The following is a 15,436-nucleotide window of genomic DNA, read 5'->3' on the forward strand; positions in this document are numbered from 1 at the left end:
AATGTTGTATTTCTTCCAACCAAAATGTCATTTAGTCAGCAGGTGGCAACATATTGAAAATGGTCTTTATTGCAAGAATTGGGCAGAAAATATCAACTTTTTGGAACATCTACAAATACACAACAATCTTAGTTATAAAAGTCGAAAATAAGTTAGCAAAAAATAAAAAATAAAATGGCAAAACCACTCTGTAGAAAAAGGGAACGTATTTACATCACTAGCATTCATAACCAGTTTAAATTAAGCAGATCTTGGTCAAAACTGCCATGGTACATATTGGCCCCACAAATAAACTCATGTTTATTTATCATAAAAACACACACACAAAAAAAAATGAAAGCTCAGGGAAAGGTTTCGAGAAGAGGAAAACTTAAATTAAGTAATTACAAAAACTAGGTTTTGTTATTCCTCTGTAGTTCTATCAGACTGGAGACATGTCAGCGATCCATACTAGTAACTAGTTGGGTTCATGCAGCAAAGTCAGTAAATGTCTAGACTGGATCTGACAGGCAGGTCTGGACCACAGGATAAGGCAGGGAATAAGGGAATAAGGCCTCATTGTGAACGAGAGGAATTCAGTTTGTCTAGCACACCCATAGATCAGCAGAGTTACAATCCTGACAAATCACTCATTTTAAAATTTAGCATAAGATAAAACACTCAGATCGACATAGCTGAAAAACTGATTAATATGGAATTTGGGATTTGTTGCCAGACTCCATGCCAATTGCGAATTTCCTTTTTTTTTTGTGGATCTCTGTGCACCTATGGGTTCAACATGCGGAGCGTCTATTTGGGAATGTCCACAGGAAAGGCCACACTTCCATCTGCTGCAGAGATTCCATCCACGATGGAGGTCAGCGCACGCATGTTGCCCTGCTCTGGAGAGTCAGCAGCACTCAGGAGGTCTGCAGAGAGAGTCGGTCACACATTGAGTATCTGAGCGAGGACACGCTTATCTGATTGTCCCGCCGAATAAGAGTGTGTGTGCACTGTACTCACCCTCGCTGCTGTAGCTCTGTGTGCATTGCTCTGGAGTGCTGCTCCACTCCGGGCTGCTGCAGCAGGTGCTGCCTGAGCTGGGCTCGCTTGATGATAGCACCTGTTACCATGGAGATGAACACACAGACGTTGCTGTCAGTCACCGTGTGTTATGACATGGCACACTCTGCCCCGTATAGACACACAACACTGCAGTGCAGCGTGACACCACACACCTACAACACATCCTGTGACCCCCGTGAGGGCAAACTTGGACAAGAGCACTGTCTCAGCAGAAGAACTACAATTTCAACTCCTATAGTCTAAACCAGTGTCAGCTGTCAGTTTTGTCTTGTTTTTGCTTTGTTTTTCCTATATTTTGGAAAAATGATATCTCAGCAGTTTGTTATGCTTGTTTGTTTCAGCTCGTAAAAATTTGATAACATTTTAAAAGATATGAAAAGAATTGAAATAAAATGACTTTGCTTGACCAGCTTCCCAACATTTCTCTACAGTGACCCAAATAGAGCAGACTTTATCACATGATTTGATCACCTCATCAAAGTCACACTTTGCATTTTTAATTTGATCATTTTCCTTATTTTTGTTTAGTAACGATTTTTCCACCTTTGTTTCGATTGTCTTTTCCCCATTTGTGCTGTGCCTCTGTTTTCATTGCTTATATTTTACCTTCAGCTTCTTCTCATCCCTCCTCTGTCCTACTCACCCTGGGCTGGGCTGGACTGGGTCGGTAGTGCAGCCCCTGCTGTCCTGTCTCAGTGTCCTGCTGGTTGAGGGAGGACACCAGGGCCTGGAGCCGTTCAATATACTGGATGGCGCTCCGCAGGATCTCCACCTTTGGAAGTCTCTGGTTGGGGTTCATCAGGGTGCTCCTCTTTAGGGCATCAAAAGCCTCATTCACCTTCTTCAGACGCCTCTTCTCCCGCAGTGTGGCCGCTCTCCGACGGTCCATGGTCACTGTCTTCCTCTTGCACAGCTTACAGGCCCAGGGCAAGCACTGCCCCGGGCAGTGGGGCTCGGAGTGAGGTGACAGACTGGATGGCGAGGCTTTGTCCTCTGTTCCTGTGACCCCAACTCCAACGCCCCCAGACAGACTCCCGCACAGGCCCATCATGGAGTTCCTGTCCTGGTAGCTGGCCTGGTCGTACCCCCCAGACAGGCGAGAGGGGAAATAGCTGTCCCCTCCCTCGTAGAAGCGCTGGTCAGGGAAGAAATAAGGGTTGGTCTCGAAAAGCTCCATAGTGGATAACGCTCTGGTCTGGATTTGAGGGGACAAAGATTCCTGCTTCCCCCGGAACTGCTCTACTGTATGCAGTCTTCAGCCCTGTGCCTGGAGCTTGTGTGTCGGAGTGTGCGTGTGTGTTTCTGTCTTCGTTCACAGCCTGAGTTTGTGATGAGTGGAGGACGTGTGGAGAACAACTGGTGTGGAGCAACTGTAGGCTGGCATTTAAACCCCTCTGCCTGCTGCAGGATCACAGGGTTAAATTTAGCACGAGCCCCGAGAAACCTGACCTGACGTTTAGCTGTTGCTGCACATCTACACTTCACATCTCTGTTGGGCCCGGGTCTCTGGGGCTTTAAGGCCTGTTTGCATGGCAGTATGTGCCCTTGTGTCGGTTTGTATGCTCGTGTGTCTTGAAAGACCAGGATATGATCAAGTTCCCGTGGAAATGGGAGAGATAACCCCAGATCAAAGATGCCCATCTTAATGAGCTAATCCCAAACTTGCGTCTCCCTCCATGGCACCATACATGTCCCTGCCATTGGTGGGTGGGGGGGTCTGGGGACAGCTGTCACTTCCACTTGGAGCCAATGAAATGCAATGACAAGGAGCTGTTTGACTCCTGGTTCTTAATGGGAGGAAAATGAGGACAGCAATTGTTAATTACTCAGAACTAGGTCACAGGTAAAGACTTTACTTTATTGGGTCCTGTGTTGTGACTGATGGCTCAGAAGGTGAGATCAGAGCTAAATAATGCTCAGATGACAGGCAAGGTCCTGCCTTTGTTGGTGAGTCTTGGTTTTATGTAACCACATTGATATCTGCTGACTTTCCAAATAAGATGATTTCGTAGTGTGATGAAAGTGACCATCTGAGCTATAAGAGGCAGGCAGGAACGGGCAGAGCACAGAAAGGATAGTCAAGCCCCGAGTGGACACCAGTTCCCGTCACTCTTGGGAATCAAAGGACAACAAGCCAGGGAAACATGCAGAGATACGGCCTTCATTGTCCTGACCTCTTCCAGTCGGTTGTAGCCTTAGCTAGGCCACCAGGTGTTAATCCTTCCAGGACATGTCTCACCTAATAGCTCAGCAACTAATTCAGATCGACTTCCTACTAGCATGAAGAGCCAGCCAAAATACACAGTTCTGTCAGCGCAGAAGTGGCCTGGAATGATAGGCATAGTGTGAGATGTGTTACATCCCTGTGTATCCCATATCACTACTGTGGGTTAATCGCTGTATTATATCTGGCAGGAAATGTTTCTGGACAGGGGATTTTTGTGGTCACACTTCTTAAAATGTAGAGGGGCATGTCGATAACTGATGCATCCTGCTGCACATTAAGCCGACATTGGACCATTTGTCGCAGTCTGAAAGACAATATAAAACGCTTATTAAACACAATTCACCACTATAAAATATCACCAGCATTTATACAGCAAAAATATCTTTTTTCTTGTTCTTCTTGTTGTTATTTTAGACTTGCTAATTTACAGCACTGCCACTGCTGACCTACATAAATCAATCACACAAAGCTGTATTAATCTGATAACAAGAATAGGTTATGAAAGAACAACGCTTCACAGGCAATGTCAGCCATCCGTACGCTGTGTGCTGCTGTGGCTTTGGTTATTACAATGTCATTTTATGTAACTATAAGTCAACTGATGTCAGCAGACACAAGCTCAATAAGTAGGTATAAAAGCAAGATCTAATGTTTATGACTTGCGTTTTCATATTTTGGAGATGCATCTCCAAATCTAACGAGGCACCTTGACAACTCATGACGCCAAATACAAGAAGATTTCTAATACAATTGAAAGGACATGTTACGTGGCTGTCATTCAGGACTTTAACAATGGCTGCAATCCATTTAAGTGTATCTTCTTCAGGGTCAGGAACTGTTTCGTGCTGACTCAAGGGAATAGTTCGCTGGCACATCTGAATGTAGCAGAGGTTTCAAGATTGTAATTAACTACGCCTGTACTTTCCCTGCACTTTTTGACCAAAAGTCAAAATGTTTGCTGTGCCTTTCAGGATGTTATCATGTCTTGATCATGTCTTCCCTGCCAGGAAGCCAAAATAAATGTAAAATCACTCAAGTATTCCAATATGAACAATTAGACAATTATACAGTGTTGTGTACTAGTTGAGTGATTATCATAGTCTCTACATTTCACAGTTCTCTCATCTTCACTTATGGTATATTATTATACTATTATATTATAGTACCATTGTTATCTGCTATTTGCCTATTATTTTAATAGGCGAATAAATTTCTTGACTTTGGGGGAGGGATATTGCAGTTACAACAACAAATATGCCAGATATCTGGGTTTCATCTCCGGGACTATGTGCCAGGAGATGTTTTGGCAGGCCTGGCTGGCTGATTGTTATGTAGTCCTGAGCTTTGGCCGCGGGCTTGGGGTTAAAGCAGAGAGCGAAGTCGTCGCTTGGCTCAGGGCTGCAGTGGGCTGTCAGGTTAGTCTCTGATGGATAGTCACTGATGGTGGAGCAAGTACAAAGACCCCTGTGTTGCACTCGGGTACAGCAGGGGGGGGGTCTGCAGTGTGTCAGAGTCACTCATAACCCTCTGTCATCTTAACCCATTGTCAGCAGAACTGGAGAACCTATGTGTGTTTCTCTGTGTGTGTTGTAGTCATGCCAGAAACACACTTGTGTCTTGTTTGAGTCCTCTCTCAGCATTTTGAAGTGAACACTTGAGACGCAGTAAGCCTGGGAGGAGTGGGTATTTACTCAGTGTGAGCAGCTACTGTGCTACTCCCAAACTGTTTCTATGATCCTCAGTCCGATTAATGTGGAACCAGATAAATTATAACTGGAGGAAAGGTACTGCACAATAGAATATATTTCATTAAGTGTAATCACTTTGCATTTTATTATAAAAAGCACATCTATTTATGCAACATATCCTGTATATAACCTTCAATTTGAGAAGCACAGTGATAACTGGTGGTTACAGTGAAAAATACAAAATGCAATTTGAGTGTGTGCACAAATGTATATGTATCCCTGTGTGTGCCTGCACGTGTGTGTAGTAAGGATTGCCCTGTCACTGGCGACACTGGTCCACTTCTTCTCATTGACAAGCAGCAGCACATTTTGGAACAGCTGAGCTGCACGGAGGAGGGGGGAGGGATCAGCGCTGCTCACCCCAGGTTAGCCTCAAGATCACCACTGACCTGGAGAACTGTCATCCAAGTGCAGTCTGGAAATCTCAGATATGTAAGAGGAGAATAACAAAACAGCAGCCAGAGAGTTGATTAAAGGTCCATAAATCTAGTGGTATAGTAAATAGAGAGAACATAATATAGGCGAGTGTAGAATAACCACAAAACTAGACTTATGTATGTAGTGAAAATAGATACAGTTGTAGGACAGTTTTTGGTTTGGTTAGTTACTTTCTGAACAAAATTTTTAACACGTTTATTTAATATTGGAAAATTATTCTTCATATTTGTTCAGTAGTTGAATTGATTTCATTGGCTGGCATTTATCAGCACACATATTGACCACTACCTTGCTTATTATGAACATTCACAACAGTTATTTTCAAGAATATTTTTAAGTAAATATGGAATACACAGTATCAATTTTAATTTAATATTTTTGCTAATATTTGATTTATATTATTCGCATTTGTGTCAAGTTAACAAAGTTGTAATGTCGGTAAACAACATTTAGATGGTTTTAACCTCCACTTACTTCATGAATGCAAAATGGATGTGGTTGCTGATTTAAACATGGGGAAGAATTTATTGAGAACATCTAATAAAAGAAAATGGGGACTGGGGGAAAGAAAAAGTGTTTTAATCACAGTGCAGGGTTCGGGTATTATTCTGGAGTCATACAATACCACATGAGATGAAGTACCTTTGGAAGAAGACATGTTACCATAGTGACAGCAACAGATGCACTAATGTGTCACCATGATGACTGCGAGTCCATTATTGGAGCCTTTGATATCAGTTTTTCAAAAAGCAGTGTAGAGCTTCTCTCTGGAATAATGGAGGATATAAAACGTTAATGGTGGAAGATGACGAAGACTGTGTCTTCCTCTAGAGTATCATCTGTACCAACAGCACAATGAAAGCGTGTGTCACCGAACCACTCGGAAACATGAATGGGAGCAGTCGGAGGTGATTACTACACTCCCATGTGTCTCTTCCCAACTATTTCTGTTGAGTAATGAACCTTACATAAGCTGCCGTGCCGTCGCTTTCGACTCATGTCTAAAGGTGATGTGACACTATTGTGGCCCAGATAATGTTCAGGAGAATACTCCCATTCATTCCTGTTCAGAATCAAATGCCCCACCAGTGTTTTCACAGGGCTCTGGAGGCCTGGAGAAAGCTTTCAAAGTCAGGGGGGGAAACAGTAGTTCTGCAGCCCAGCCATGCTGCTGCTCACTGGGGCTTTTATCGAAAAGTAATCCCCTACAACAAACAGAATGGTCGGCATGCGCATACGCAGCTGTCGCAGTCTTAGTGCAAGTGGTGTCATGTTAAATCGCAAGAATGGACTGAGCCCCTGAGCCATCCGTTGCCCTTCCCTTCGCTGGCATCCCACCCACTGTAAGGCTCCAGCACACTTACATACTCATGCCCACGTACATAACCCACTTCCCACTAGCATAGTTGGTAGCGCATGGTAACACTAAAGTTATTCACTGTAAATAACCTGTGCTCCATTGCGACAAAATAATTTGCATTACATACTTTATATTCCAGCGATGCCACAGCTTCTTTGATACCGAAAGCTTCTCAGAGCATCTTGGGTAGAGAAACCAAGAGCCTTCACATCTGTGGCATTGCTGGTTTAACTTTAGTTTAACTTTAGTTAATCAGAAAGGTAACTAACAGTGCAGCCCCTATAAAGCCACTCCAGTTTAATTTGAAGGCGATTTACACTGTGATATTGTGTAAACCACAGTGCGTTGCTCCCGTAGGAGAAGTGGTTGAATTCTGTCTGAGGCCAGTAATGTGTACAAGACTGCAGAGTGATGTTGTGAGATCTGAGCAGACGGTTTCATATCCTGATCTGTCAGTCCAGCCTCCTAGCATCATCTCTTAAATCGGGTTCCCTGCTACGGCTAAAAGAAAAGAGAAACTCAACTCCAACGCTCCTTGTTCCTGATCCCTTTGTGTCTCCATCCTCTCGGACTACCTTTATTTTGAAATTCGCTGCCTTTTTCCATCCTCCCATCTTTGTTTTTCTCTGGCTCCGCTGACCTTCTCCCATGTCAGCAGTGGGACAAATTTAGCGGCCTGGTTTCTGGAGCGACCAAATAGTCGGACACAACAGTGTGAAAGTGTATGTGTGTGTCTGCTCAGAGGTGAGAGAAGAAAGGTCCTGGTTGCTCAGATACAGTTACAGCTTTTCCAGACATGACCAGAAGAAAGCGAAAGAAGATAAACATGCTGAGGCTGTTTAGACACAACAACAGAGTGACATAGAAGCTCTATGTATATTTCTAAAAGTGTTTTATCATTGTAGGAACAAAAGGAAGGATGGGTGAAAGGCAGCGAGAGCAATGAAATCATAGAAATGGTCAAAAATATGGGAGCCATGTTGAGTATGAGCTTTTCCATCCTATTTTCCCTCTAGGAAGTATTGCATACGCCATAGGGGATAAAAGGAGAATGTGCTAAGTTATTCTGGGATGTTGGGATGGAAGTACTGTCGCCATGGAAACATGTAGATCCCCCACGACTCCCTGGGCTGCACCATTCGAGGGCTGCCAAGCTGTAGGTGCCATGTCAACAGGGGTGTTGTGCCATTCTTTGTCTGTGTGCTCTGATGGGCCAGTCGTCATAAACAAAACCCTTTTTTTATTTTTAATAAGACGCAGCCAGTGGAAGCATTTCAGTCCAAGTCACAGACAGTAAGACCTACCATCCCGATATATGGTGCTTGATAGTGGAGGAAAGTACCTTCACTGAATTACTGGACTTGAGCAGAAACAAAATGGACTATCTGTACTTTTTCTTGCACAAATGATCTGAATATTTCTTTTGCCTGCCGATTCATTATCCCCACCCTCTATCTGACTCTTGGGTGCCTTACTGAAGCTTTGTGAGGTTTAAAATTGTGAAGGTGAAGCTTCACAGGGGACTTCCCACTCAGGAAATATCCCCCTTACGGCTTATCAGTATCTAAATAACACCCCAGGGTAAAATAGTCACAGTATTTTTATGCATCACTCACACAGCCATAGCATTAAAGCCACATATAGTGTAGAAGGGTAGAGTGCTTCTCCCACTTCACAACAAGAAAACAGCATGAAGGCGGGCAGTCAGCTGGGTCAGAACAGTGAGTAAGCAGAGGAGAGTTGCAGGTGCTGAAGCCCCATCAAGCCAGCGAGGACACATGACAGCTGGCCTGTCATACAATGACTTATTCTTCTGTCAAAACATACAGACACACAAACACACAGTACAGTGGGTACGGTACATCAAACACAAACCACATTAAAAAAGAAAAAAAGTGAGCTCAAGTCTTTATTGCTTTACAAAACAACTTATTTTATTCCATTACCGGTAAAAAAAAAACAATATATCAACTGTACCACCTTTAGCACATTCATTTCTTAACATCAAGAACAGCAACAATTGGGTGTCACTTCTGATAGCTATGGTAATACATATTGGGACATTTTTATGAGGTTTCTCCCTAGAAGATATCTGCTTCTCAAGGCGCACAACAATGGTTATAAATACAAGCTACATAAATCTTTTACAGCTTTTATATAGCTAATACAGCTCCTACACCGGCTCAGTGCCAGTGCTAATCACAACAGGAGGCATGCTACACATACGAGTTACGTGTCATACAGCATCAGCATGTACCATATGCTGTACATTGTGACTTCTCCCCATCTGCTGGCAGAAGGCTTGAGCACAAGTCAAGAGCAAAAAAAGCCGACTTATATTCCCTCTACATCGAGCAGAGAGTAAAAGTTACCAGACATCTTATAGTATTTGTAGATGGCTCATTCATTCAAAGGAGATAACAGCTTCATTCAAAAGTTCTCCATTGAGAACATTTGTACAGTTCTTAATGGAGAAAAAATTTAAATAAAATCTACTATATACAAATTAAATGTTAGTCATTACCTGGCAGTGTAACGCTTAAATCTAGAACATAACTACTAATAAGTACTGCTCTGTCATTTTTGTAACTTAGCATGTTTTCTTCCTCTTTATCTATGAAATAATGCTTTGCAATAACAAGTGCAGCCTTTCTCAGTTTAGTTTCATCAATGGGGGCTGGCCCAAAACAAAACAAAATCATAAATAAATTAAATACAAAATATACAAGGATTTAACAGTCTCCATTAGCTCAGGAAAAGGATTACAGTATCCTTTCTGAATAACATTTATAGATAACAGATTTTTATATATATATATATATACACACATACACAAATATAATTATGACATAACTAAAAGTTGTCATAGTTATATTTTTGTGTGGCATAACGTCCTGCAGGCATTACTGTCATAATAAGCTTGGCAATTGTAACTATTCAATACATAAACATCAAATTATTACCTCGAGAGAAAACTACAGTAAATACTTCAGCTGTGCATTCTCAAGCAACTTAATGTTATGAGAAACAAGACTTAAGCTACCACAGTTGCATTCTACATTACATTCACTTTAGCTAAGAGGGCACAATTTTAAGAAGAAATGCCTTAAAGTATATGTTCATCGAGTTGAAGGGGTTGAAAAATGCATTTGTGGTTTTTAAGAATCAATCACCAGTTTCATCTTCATAACTCAAGCCCCAGAGCCAGAATACCTAAGGGGACGCAAAAAAGGTCAAATAAACAAGAACAAAACAGCCCAGACACTGCTTAATCTTAATCTTGTGGTTATATACCTGCAGATTTCAATCCGGGTGATTACTGAAGCACATCTATGGCGAAGCTGATAAAACTAGGGCAAGCAATACCTTTTTTTTTTTTTTTTTTTTTAATGTAAATGGCACAAAAACCCAAAAAATTCATACACCCAAAAAAATGAGAAGCCTTCATGAATTCAAATAGTCCACAGAAACTGTGCATTTCTTTGAGTTCCTCTAATAAATAAATAAATACTTCTGATTTTGAATATCCCTTATTCAAATGTGGCATGAGGAAACATTTGGTATGACAAAGTTTGTCTAACAATAAGAGGCAGTGAGAAGCAAAATAATCCATAACCATGCAGCCAGGAGCATTCTTCACCAAGTGCTTTCTTTGTGTCTGAGTCTGTATAGGTTTAAGGGTAAGGTGCACATTAGTGTGTGTGTGTGTGTGTGTGTGTGTGTGTGTGTGTGTGTAGACATGCATGCAGCCATTCAGTCAAATTAGTTTTGGATGTTTGGCTCCTAAGAACTGAATCTGTGTGAGAGTGAAAGAGAGTGTCTGTGTTGGACTTAGTGAAATTATTTCAGAGGATAAATATCTTAATGACTTTTTGAATAATTTTTCCACATCCTGGACAAGGGGCCTGGAACTTATGTAACCTCCTCGCACATGGGAAGCATGTTAGCAGGTGAGCTGTACGTCCATGTATTATATTTCCATTGCGTGGTCGCACTCGACAGAGCTTGCATGGCTCCATCAGTGCCTCAGGCCTAACTTCTTCAACCTCCATACCCAGATTTTCCTGACTCTCCTCTCCTGAGAGTTGCTCCTCCCTGTGGAAACCCATGGGCCGAGGCCCCTTGCCTTTTCCCATAACCATTGTGGGCAGTGGCCGTTCAGCAGTGGAGTGAGAGGGCAAGACAACAGGGTCGGACACTGTCCTACTGCAGTCTGGGACATCAATGCCTGTGTCGCTGTCATCTTCCTCATCATGGGTGGTGAGGGAGCTGCATGCTGGGATGTCGGGAACAGAAAGGGAATGGGCGAGTCGAGGGACATCCTTATACCAGTTCTTACGCAGAGCCCAGCAGCGAACGCAGTACCTCTGTAGAGGGTTATTGTACTTCCTGCATTCTGTGCACTGCCATGAATCCTGAGTGAAAATGTTAACACAATATCAAAAGTCACCATTTGTGAAGCTTTAATCTTCATCTACCAACATCTCCAATGCTGTACAGAGGTACAAACCTGTGTAGAAATTTCTGTATCCGTGTCATCACTTAGACACTGGGAGTCCTCATCTGGGTCCTCCTGCATCTAAACACAGACATCTGACCATATTATCTTCACTATACTCAGAACAGACATATCAACTCATCATCGGCACCTGTCTGAACACTGCAAAAAAGAAAAAAATTCACTATTGGTTGACTTGAGCATGAGCAGAACCAATTAGGGAAAATTGTTAAAACAAAGTCGTACCTCTCGATCTGCTTTCTCCTCCTTCCCTCCTCCATCATCCTCCTCAGGTGGGGCCTCACCTTCTCCTCCACTGCCTTCTTCCAGGACAGCCTCTTTCATTTCCACGCTCACCTGTTCACTCTCACCCTCAGTTAGGAACCAAAGGTCATCTGTGGTATCCGAGACAATGGCAGTGTCCTCCTCCTGTGCAGGAGACAGCTGACACATCAGTCAGACCACCACTGTTAAAGTCAAATTTATGCTGTGGAATTATGTCCGTTTGGTTTTTTCAAATGTTAAAAACTCCCAAATGAGCACAGTCGGTGTTAATTACATTTACTGACAACACATAATGTTTCTTACTTGGTTTGTGTGGATGTCAGTGGAGCCATTGCTCCTGCGGCTGTAGTTACTACGGAGATTACCCAGAAACCACCAGGGCAGGCCAGAGAGGTCCCAGTCATCCAGAGTAACATCAAGTTTGGGCCGTTTGCAGGCTGAGCGTGGCAGGCCTTCCAGGGAATCTGAGGACATTTTTAACAGTTAAATTCAGCATTTTGAAGAGGTCTGGTCCTAAGTGTATTTCTGATCATGTCACAGTTTACCATCATCTGGCTCCCGAGGTCGTCTCTGGGAAGGGGTCTGCAGGAGAGGCCCATCACTGCCAGCCTCCAGTCCTGCTTTGACCACAGCTCCACACATCTACAGAAGATACGAAGGATAAAAATTAGAACACAGAGCAATGACTGGGTACTTGGAGGACTCACAGCTCCTTTTCAAGATGGCCTCTGGGAGTGGAGTGGGGGTTCATGGAGAATGGAGTTAGGGAAATTAGGATAAGGGCAAGTGGTGGGACAGTTCAAAATAAATTTAGAAGGTAATAAGGGGGAGTAGAACTGCATAGAGGTGGGGAGAGGGGGGCCCAGAAAGGGCAGACAAGAAAGGCAGTTCATAGATAGAATGATGAAACTAGTAAGTCAAATAAAAAAAAAATAAATAAATAAACAAATAAGGGGGAAAAAAATAAAATAAATAAAAATAAAAATCAACAAAAAAAGAAGCCCAGAGCAGTTATATTAGGTAGTATGTGCCAACTAATTTTGGGATTATTTATTTAGTGATGTATTCTTAGATATTCATTCTGATGACAAGAAAACCCATACAGGCTATCTGACACACATCAGCAAATGTTTTCTCAACTCTAAAATATGGTATTTTCACAAAGAGTAAACGGAGACAAATGGAAATTGAGAGGGGATCTATGGCTCAATAACTATTCATCGTGTCTGATAGCAGATATTTTTAAAGAACATATTGAAAGATCAGCACTCGAATTTTACAACTTCATGAAATGGATTTAACATATGAAGCAATTAGAAATGTATGAACTCTTTTGATTCATCAGGCTGATTTGCATTGAGAGAACACTTTTAGGAGGAAATTGGAGACGAGGGTGTAGGGACATGGGGATAGGTGAGGAGGTTTAGGGTAGTCATTAGGCCCCGTGGCTGATCAGAAGCTGTGATCCTCCAGTTTGCAGAGAAGAGAACTCTGAGACAGACAGAGACAGTGACTCTGCCCCCCCATCCACTGGGTGGAGCTGGTGGATCACAAAAGTCTGCGAAAACAACTACCAGACCAAACCAGGGATGGGGTTGTACAGAGACGGTGCCACTCTGTACAAATGCACACTAACGAAGACAGCAGCACTTACCAACCCACCTTCCTCATTACACACAAACACACATGTGGACAAACTCTTGTGATGTGCTGCAACAAGGCCCACTGGTCTCAGGGTGAGTAGGCCCTTTACATCAAAACACATAATGATTTCTATCTGCTTTGCACAGATACTGCTGGACCTGCCCCTTTGTAGTCACTAATTTTGTATGTAATGAGGCAGGAAGGGCTGGGAGCCTCTGTTTCTTCTGAGCACCATGCTTCAGCTTTACCTGACCACGATCCTCCACTCCGCCCTCTACACATTCACGGCCCACAGAAAGATTCTCTGCAGCGTCTGCATTTCAGATAAAACACAGTAACAGAAAAAAGACACCCCCACCCTTTAATTATAGCATGACACACTTTCTCACTAAGGCCTTGATCTGTAGCTCAACAGGACACTGCTGCTCTTCTTGTCCAGAGTAGAATCCCCACATTAGATGCAAACTCTCACAAGCACTCACAATATATGCAAACGAGAAAGATGACGTCTGGATATAGCAGGAAGACTATATTCAAAGAAGTCATCCCTCAAAACATACCATGGGTCAAGATGTAAATGAATTACTAACTCCATCGAGGGGAAGAGGAAGAAGAAAGTTGAATTTCAAGTCACCATAAATTTACAATGTAGCAACTATAAAAAGTATTTTCACAAATTGCATGCTCTTTTAAGATGCCCCTTGACAAAAACACAGTTTGAGATACATCAAGAATGTAATAAAGCATCAAATGTCAGTGTCACTTACCAGTACAATCAAGCACAACCAAGTATTTCTTCAGCATTTCATACACCGGGCTGTGAAGACAACAATAAGAGATCTTAGGATGTGCTTCTTTACCTTAGATATACAAGTCTGAACAGAGGCTTTCAGTGAGCGACCTTGGGTTTTTGACAGAGAAGCTGTCCACTTCCAGCAGCTCTCCCAATGGGTCATCCTGGCAATGCACGATGTGCTGCCGCTGTTTGTCATACAGTTGCTTCCCCATGATGTACTGACCCAGGTAGTGCATCACCTACAAATAACACTGAGAATTAGACATCACAAGGGGCTCTACAAAGCAGACCTTCGCCTGCAAGAGATGAATGAACCATGTCGATGGTAACATCTTAAGAAGCCAGTGAAGCATGCTGTACATTTCACCTCTTTGAGTGTGAAGATTTCTTCTTGGGCTCCGGCCACACGCAGAATCTGCAGGAGAGGGGCCTTTGGTTGCACCTGTGGAGGGGAAAAACCATCGATTAGCATCCAAAATAACTTACTGCCCCGATCATGGACACTTGTTTAGTGTTCATTCAGCTGTACCTGATTTCCCTCTCCAGGTAGTGTCCTGCATGATGAGCTGGATGCCGGAGACTGGGCTGACAGGGAGCTCATAGTAAGCGACAACGTCTGAGAAACCAATATGAGAGTTTATTACAAACTAACCGTCATACTCCGCCATGATGCTCTAACGACTTCCTCATTACGTAAAGCACCAATATCTACGAGCCTAACGCGGCAATGTTGATTGTTTATTCCCTGAAAACATTAATAAGGTTTAAATGGGACTAAAATGGCTTAAATGTACGGTAGTGGCAGTAGGCCGAGTCTTTCTGAAGCTGAGCAGACTGCGACAGAAAAAACCTGCTCCAGGTGTCCTTACACCACAACCACCATTACTTTCATTTCTCCACAGCTCGTATCGTCTTGGCCTGGTTAAAAAAGCGAGTATCAGAGCTAACCTGAGGTAAACCAACCCGTCCAGGTCCCGGTCCTCCCAGCTATGGTCCTATGAGCCGGACCATGCCTCCAACTTCGGCAGGTGGCGGACCGTTGGCGTTAGCAAGCGTGCTAGCTGCGGTTAGCTCGGTTAGCTTAGCTTCGGGCGCTAACGCCGCAAAAAGTAAGCGCGGAGAGAGAACAGCTGGCCGGGAGGAGAAGTCATCGCTGCGCCGCTGCTACATGGTCCGGACCGGCCTGCTGCCTCAACAGCACCACACCCCGCCAACACACACGGCCGAGAAACGGCACACGACACAGCTAGCTGAAACACAGATTCAAAACGATGATGAATATGGTTACACAAGTTCCGGATGCGTTGCCACACGGGCCCAGTGTGTGTGTGGGGCCCCCTAGTGACGGTGAGACAACTCCAAAACACAAAAGCGG

At 43.3% G+C, this 15,436-nt stretch overlaps 2 protein-coding genes across 3 annotated transcripts; both read right to left on the minus strand.

The window, feature by feature from the left end:
- Positions 1 to 77: 77 nt before the first annotated feature.
- Positions 78 to 2,388, minus strand: myog (myogenin). The gene is made up of 3 exons (XM_029503304.1): positions 1,709 to 2,388; positions 1,003 to 1,102; positions 78 to 908 (listed from the first exon to the last, which is right to left on the minus strand). The coding sequence occupies exons 1-3, from the start codon at positions 2,240 to 2,242 to the stop codon at positions 790 to 792; spliced, it is 753 nt and encodes a 250-aa protein (XP_029359164.1). The 5' UTR covers positions 2,243 to 2,388; the 3' UTR covers positions 78 to 789.
- A 7,092-nt stretch (positions 2,389 to 9,480) lies between these two features.
- mdm4 (MDM4 regulator of p53) lies at positions 9,481 to 15,367 on the minus strand. 2 transcript variants are annotated; one of them, XM_029503303.1, is made up of 11 exons: positions 15,010 to 15,367; positions 14,591 to 14,677; positions 14,429 to 14,503; positions 14,167 to 14,300; positions 14,033 to 14,082; positions 13,514 to 13,578; positions 12,167 to 12,263; positions 11,925 to 12,085; positions 11,583 to 11,765; positions 11,349 to 11,417; positions 9,481 to 11,253 (listed from the first exon to the last, which is right to left on the minus strand). In XM_029503303.1, the coding sequence occupies exons 2-11, from the start codon at positions 14,660 to 14,662 to the stop codon at positions 10,684 to 10,686; spliced, it is 1,476 nt and encodes a 491-aa protein (XP_029359163.1). In that variant the 5' UTR covers positions 14,663 to 14,677; positions 15,010 to 15,367; the 3' UTR covers positions 9,481 to 10,683. The 2 variants fall into 2 exon arrangements, with proteins under 2 accessions (XP_029359163.1, XP_029359162.1); XM_029503302.1 differs by having other exon boundaries at positions 11,583 to 11,780.
- Positions 15,368 to 15,436: the final 69 nt, after the last annotated feature.

This window comes from Echeneis naucrates, chromosome 5, assembly GCF_900963305.1.
Source record: "Echeneis naucrates chromosome 5, fEcheNa1.1, whole genome shotgun sequence".
Taxonomy (NCBI): Eukaryota; Metazoa; Chordata; class Actinopteri; order Carangiformes; family Echeneidae; genus Echeneis; species Echeneis naucrates.

Coding starts and splice junctions, on each gene's coding strand:
- myog (XM_029503304.1), bottom strand. CDS start 2,242: ATGGAGCTTTTCGAGACCAACCCTTATTTCTTCCCTGACCAGCGCTTC. Junction 1,103..1,708: donor CCAGTCCAGCCCAGCCCAGG/GTGAGTAGGACA, acceptor CCATGGTAACAG/GTGCTATCATCAAGCGAGCC. Junction 909..1,002: donor ACAGAGCTACAGCAGCGAGG/GTGAGTACAGTG, acceptor CTCTCTCTGCAG/ACCTCCTGAGTGCTGCTGAC.
- mdm4 (XM_029503302.1), bottom strand. CDS start 14,662: ATGAGCTCCCTGTCAGCCCAGTCTCCGGCATCCAGCTCATCATGCAGG. Junction 14,083..14,166: donor TTCTCTGTCAAAAACCCAAG/GTCGCTCACTGA, acceptor TTGTCTTCACAG/CCCGGTGTATGAAATGCTGA. Junction 13,579..14,032: donor GGTTGTGCTTGATTGTACTG/GTAAGTGACACT, acceptor TCTGAAATGCAG/ACGCTGCAGAGAATCTTTCT.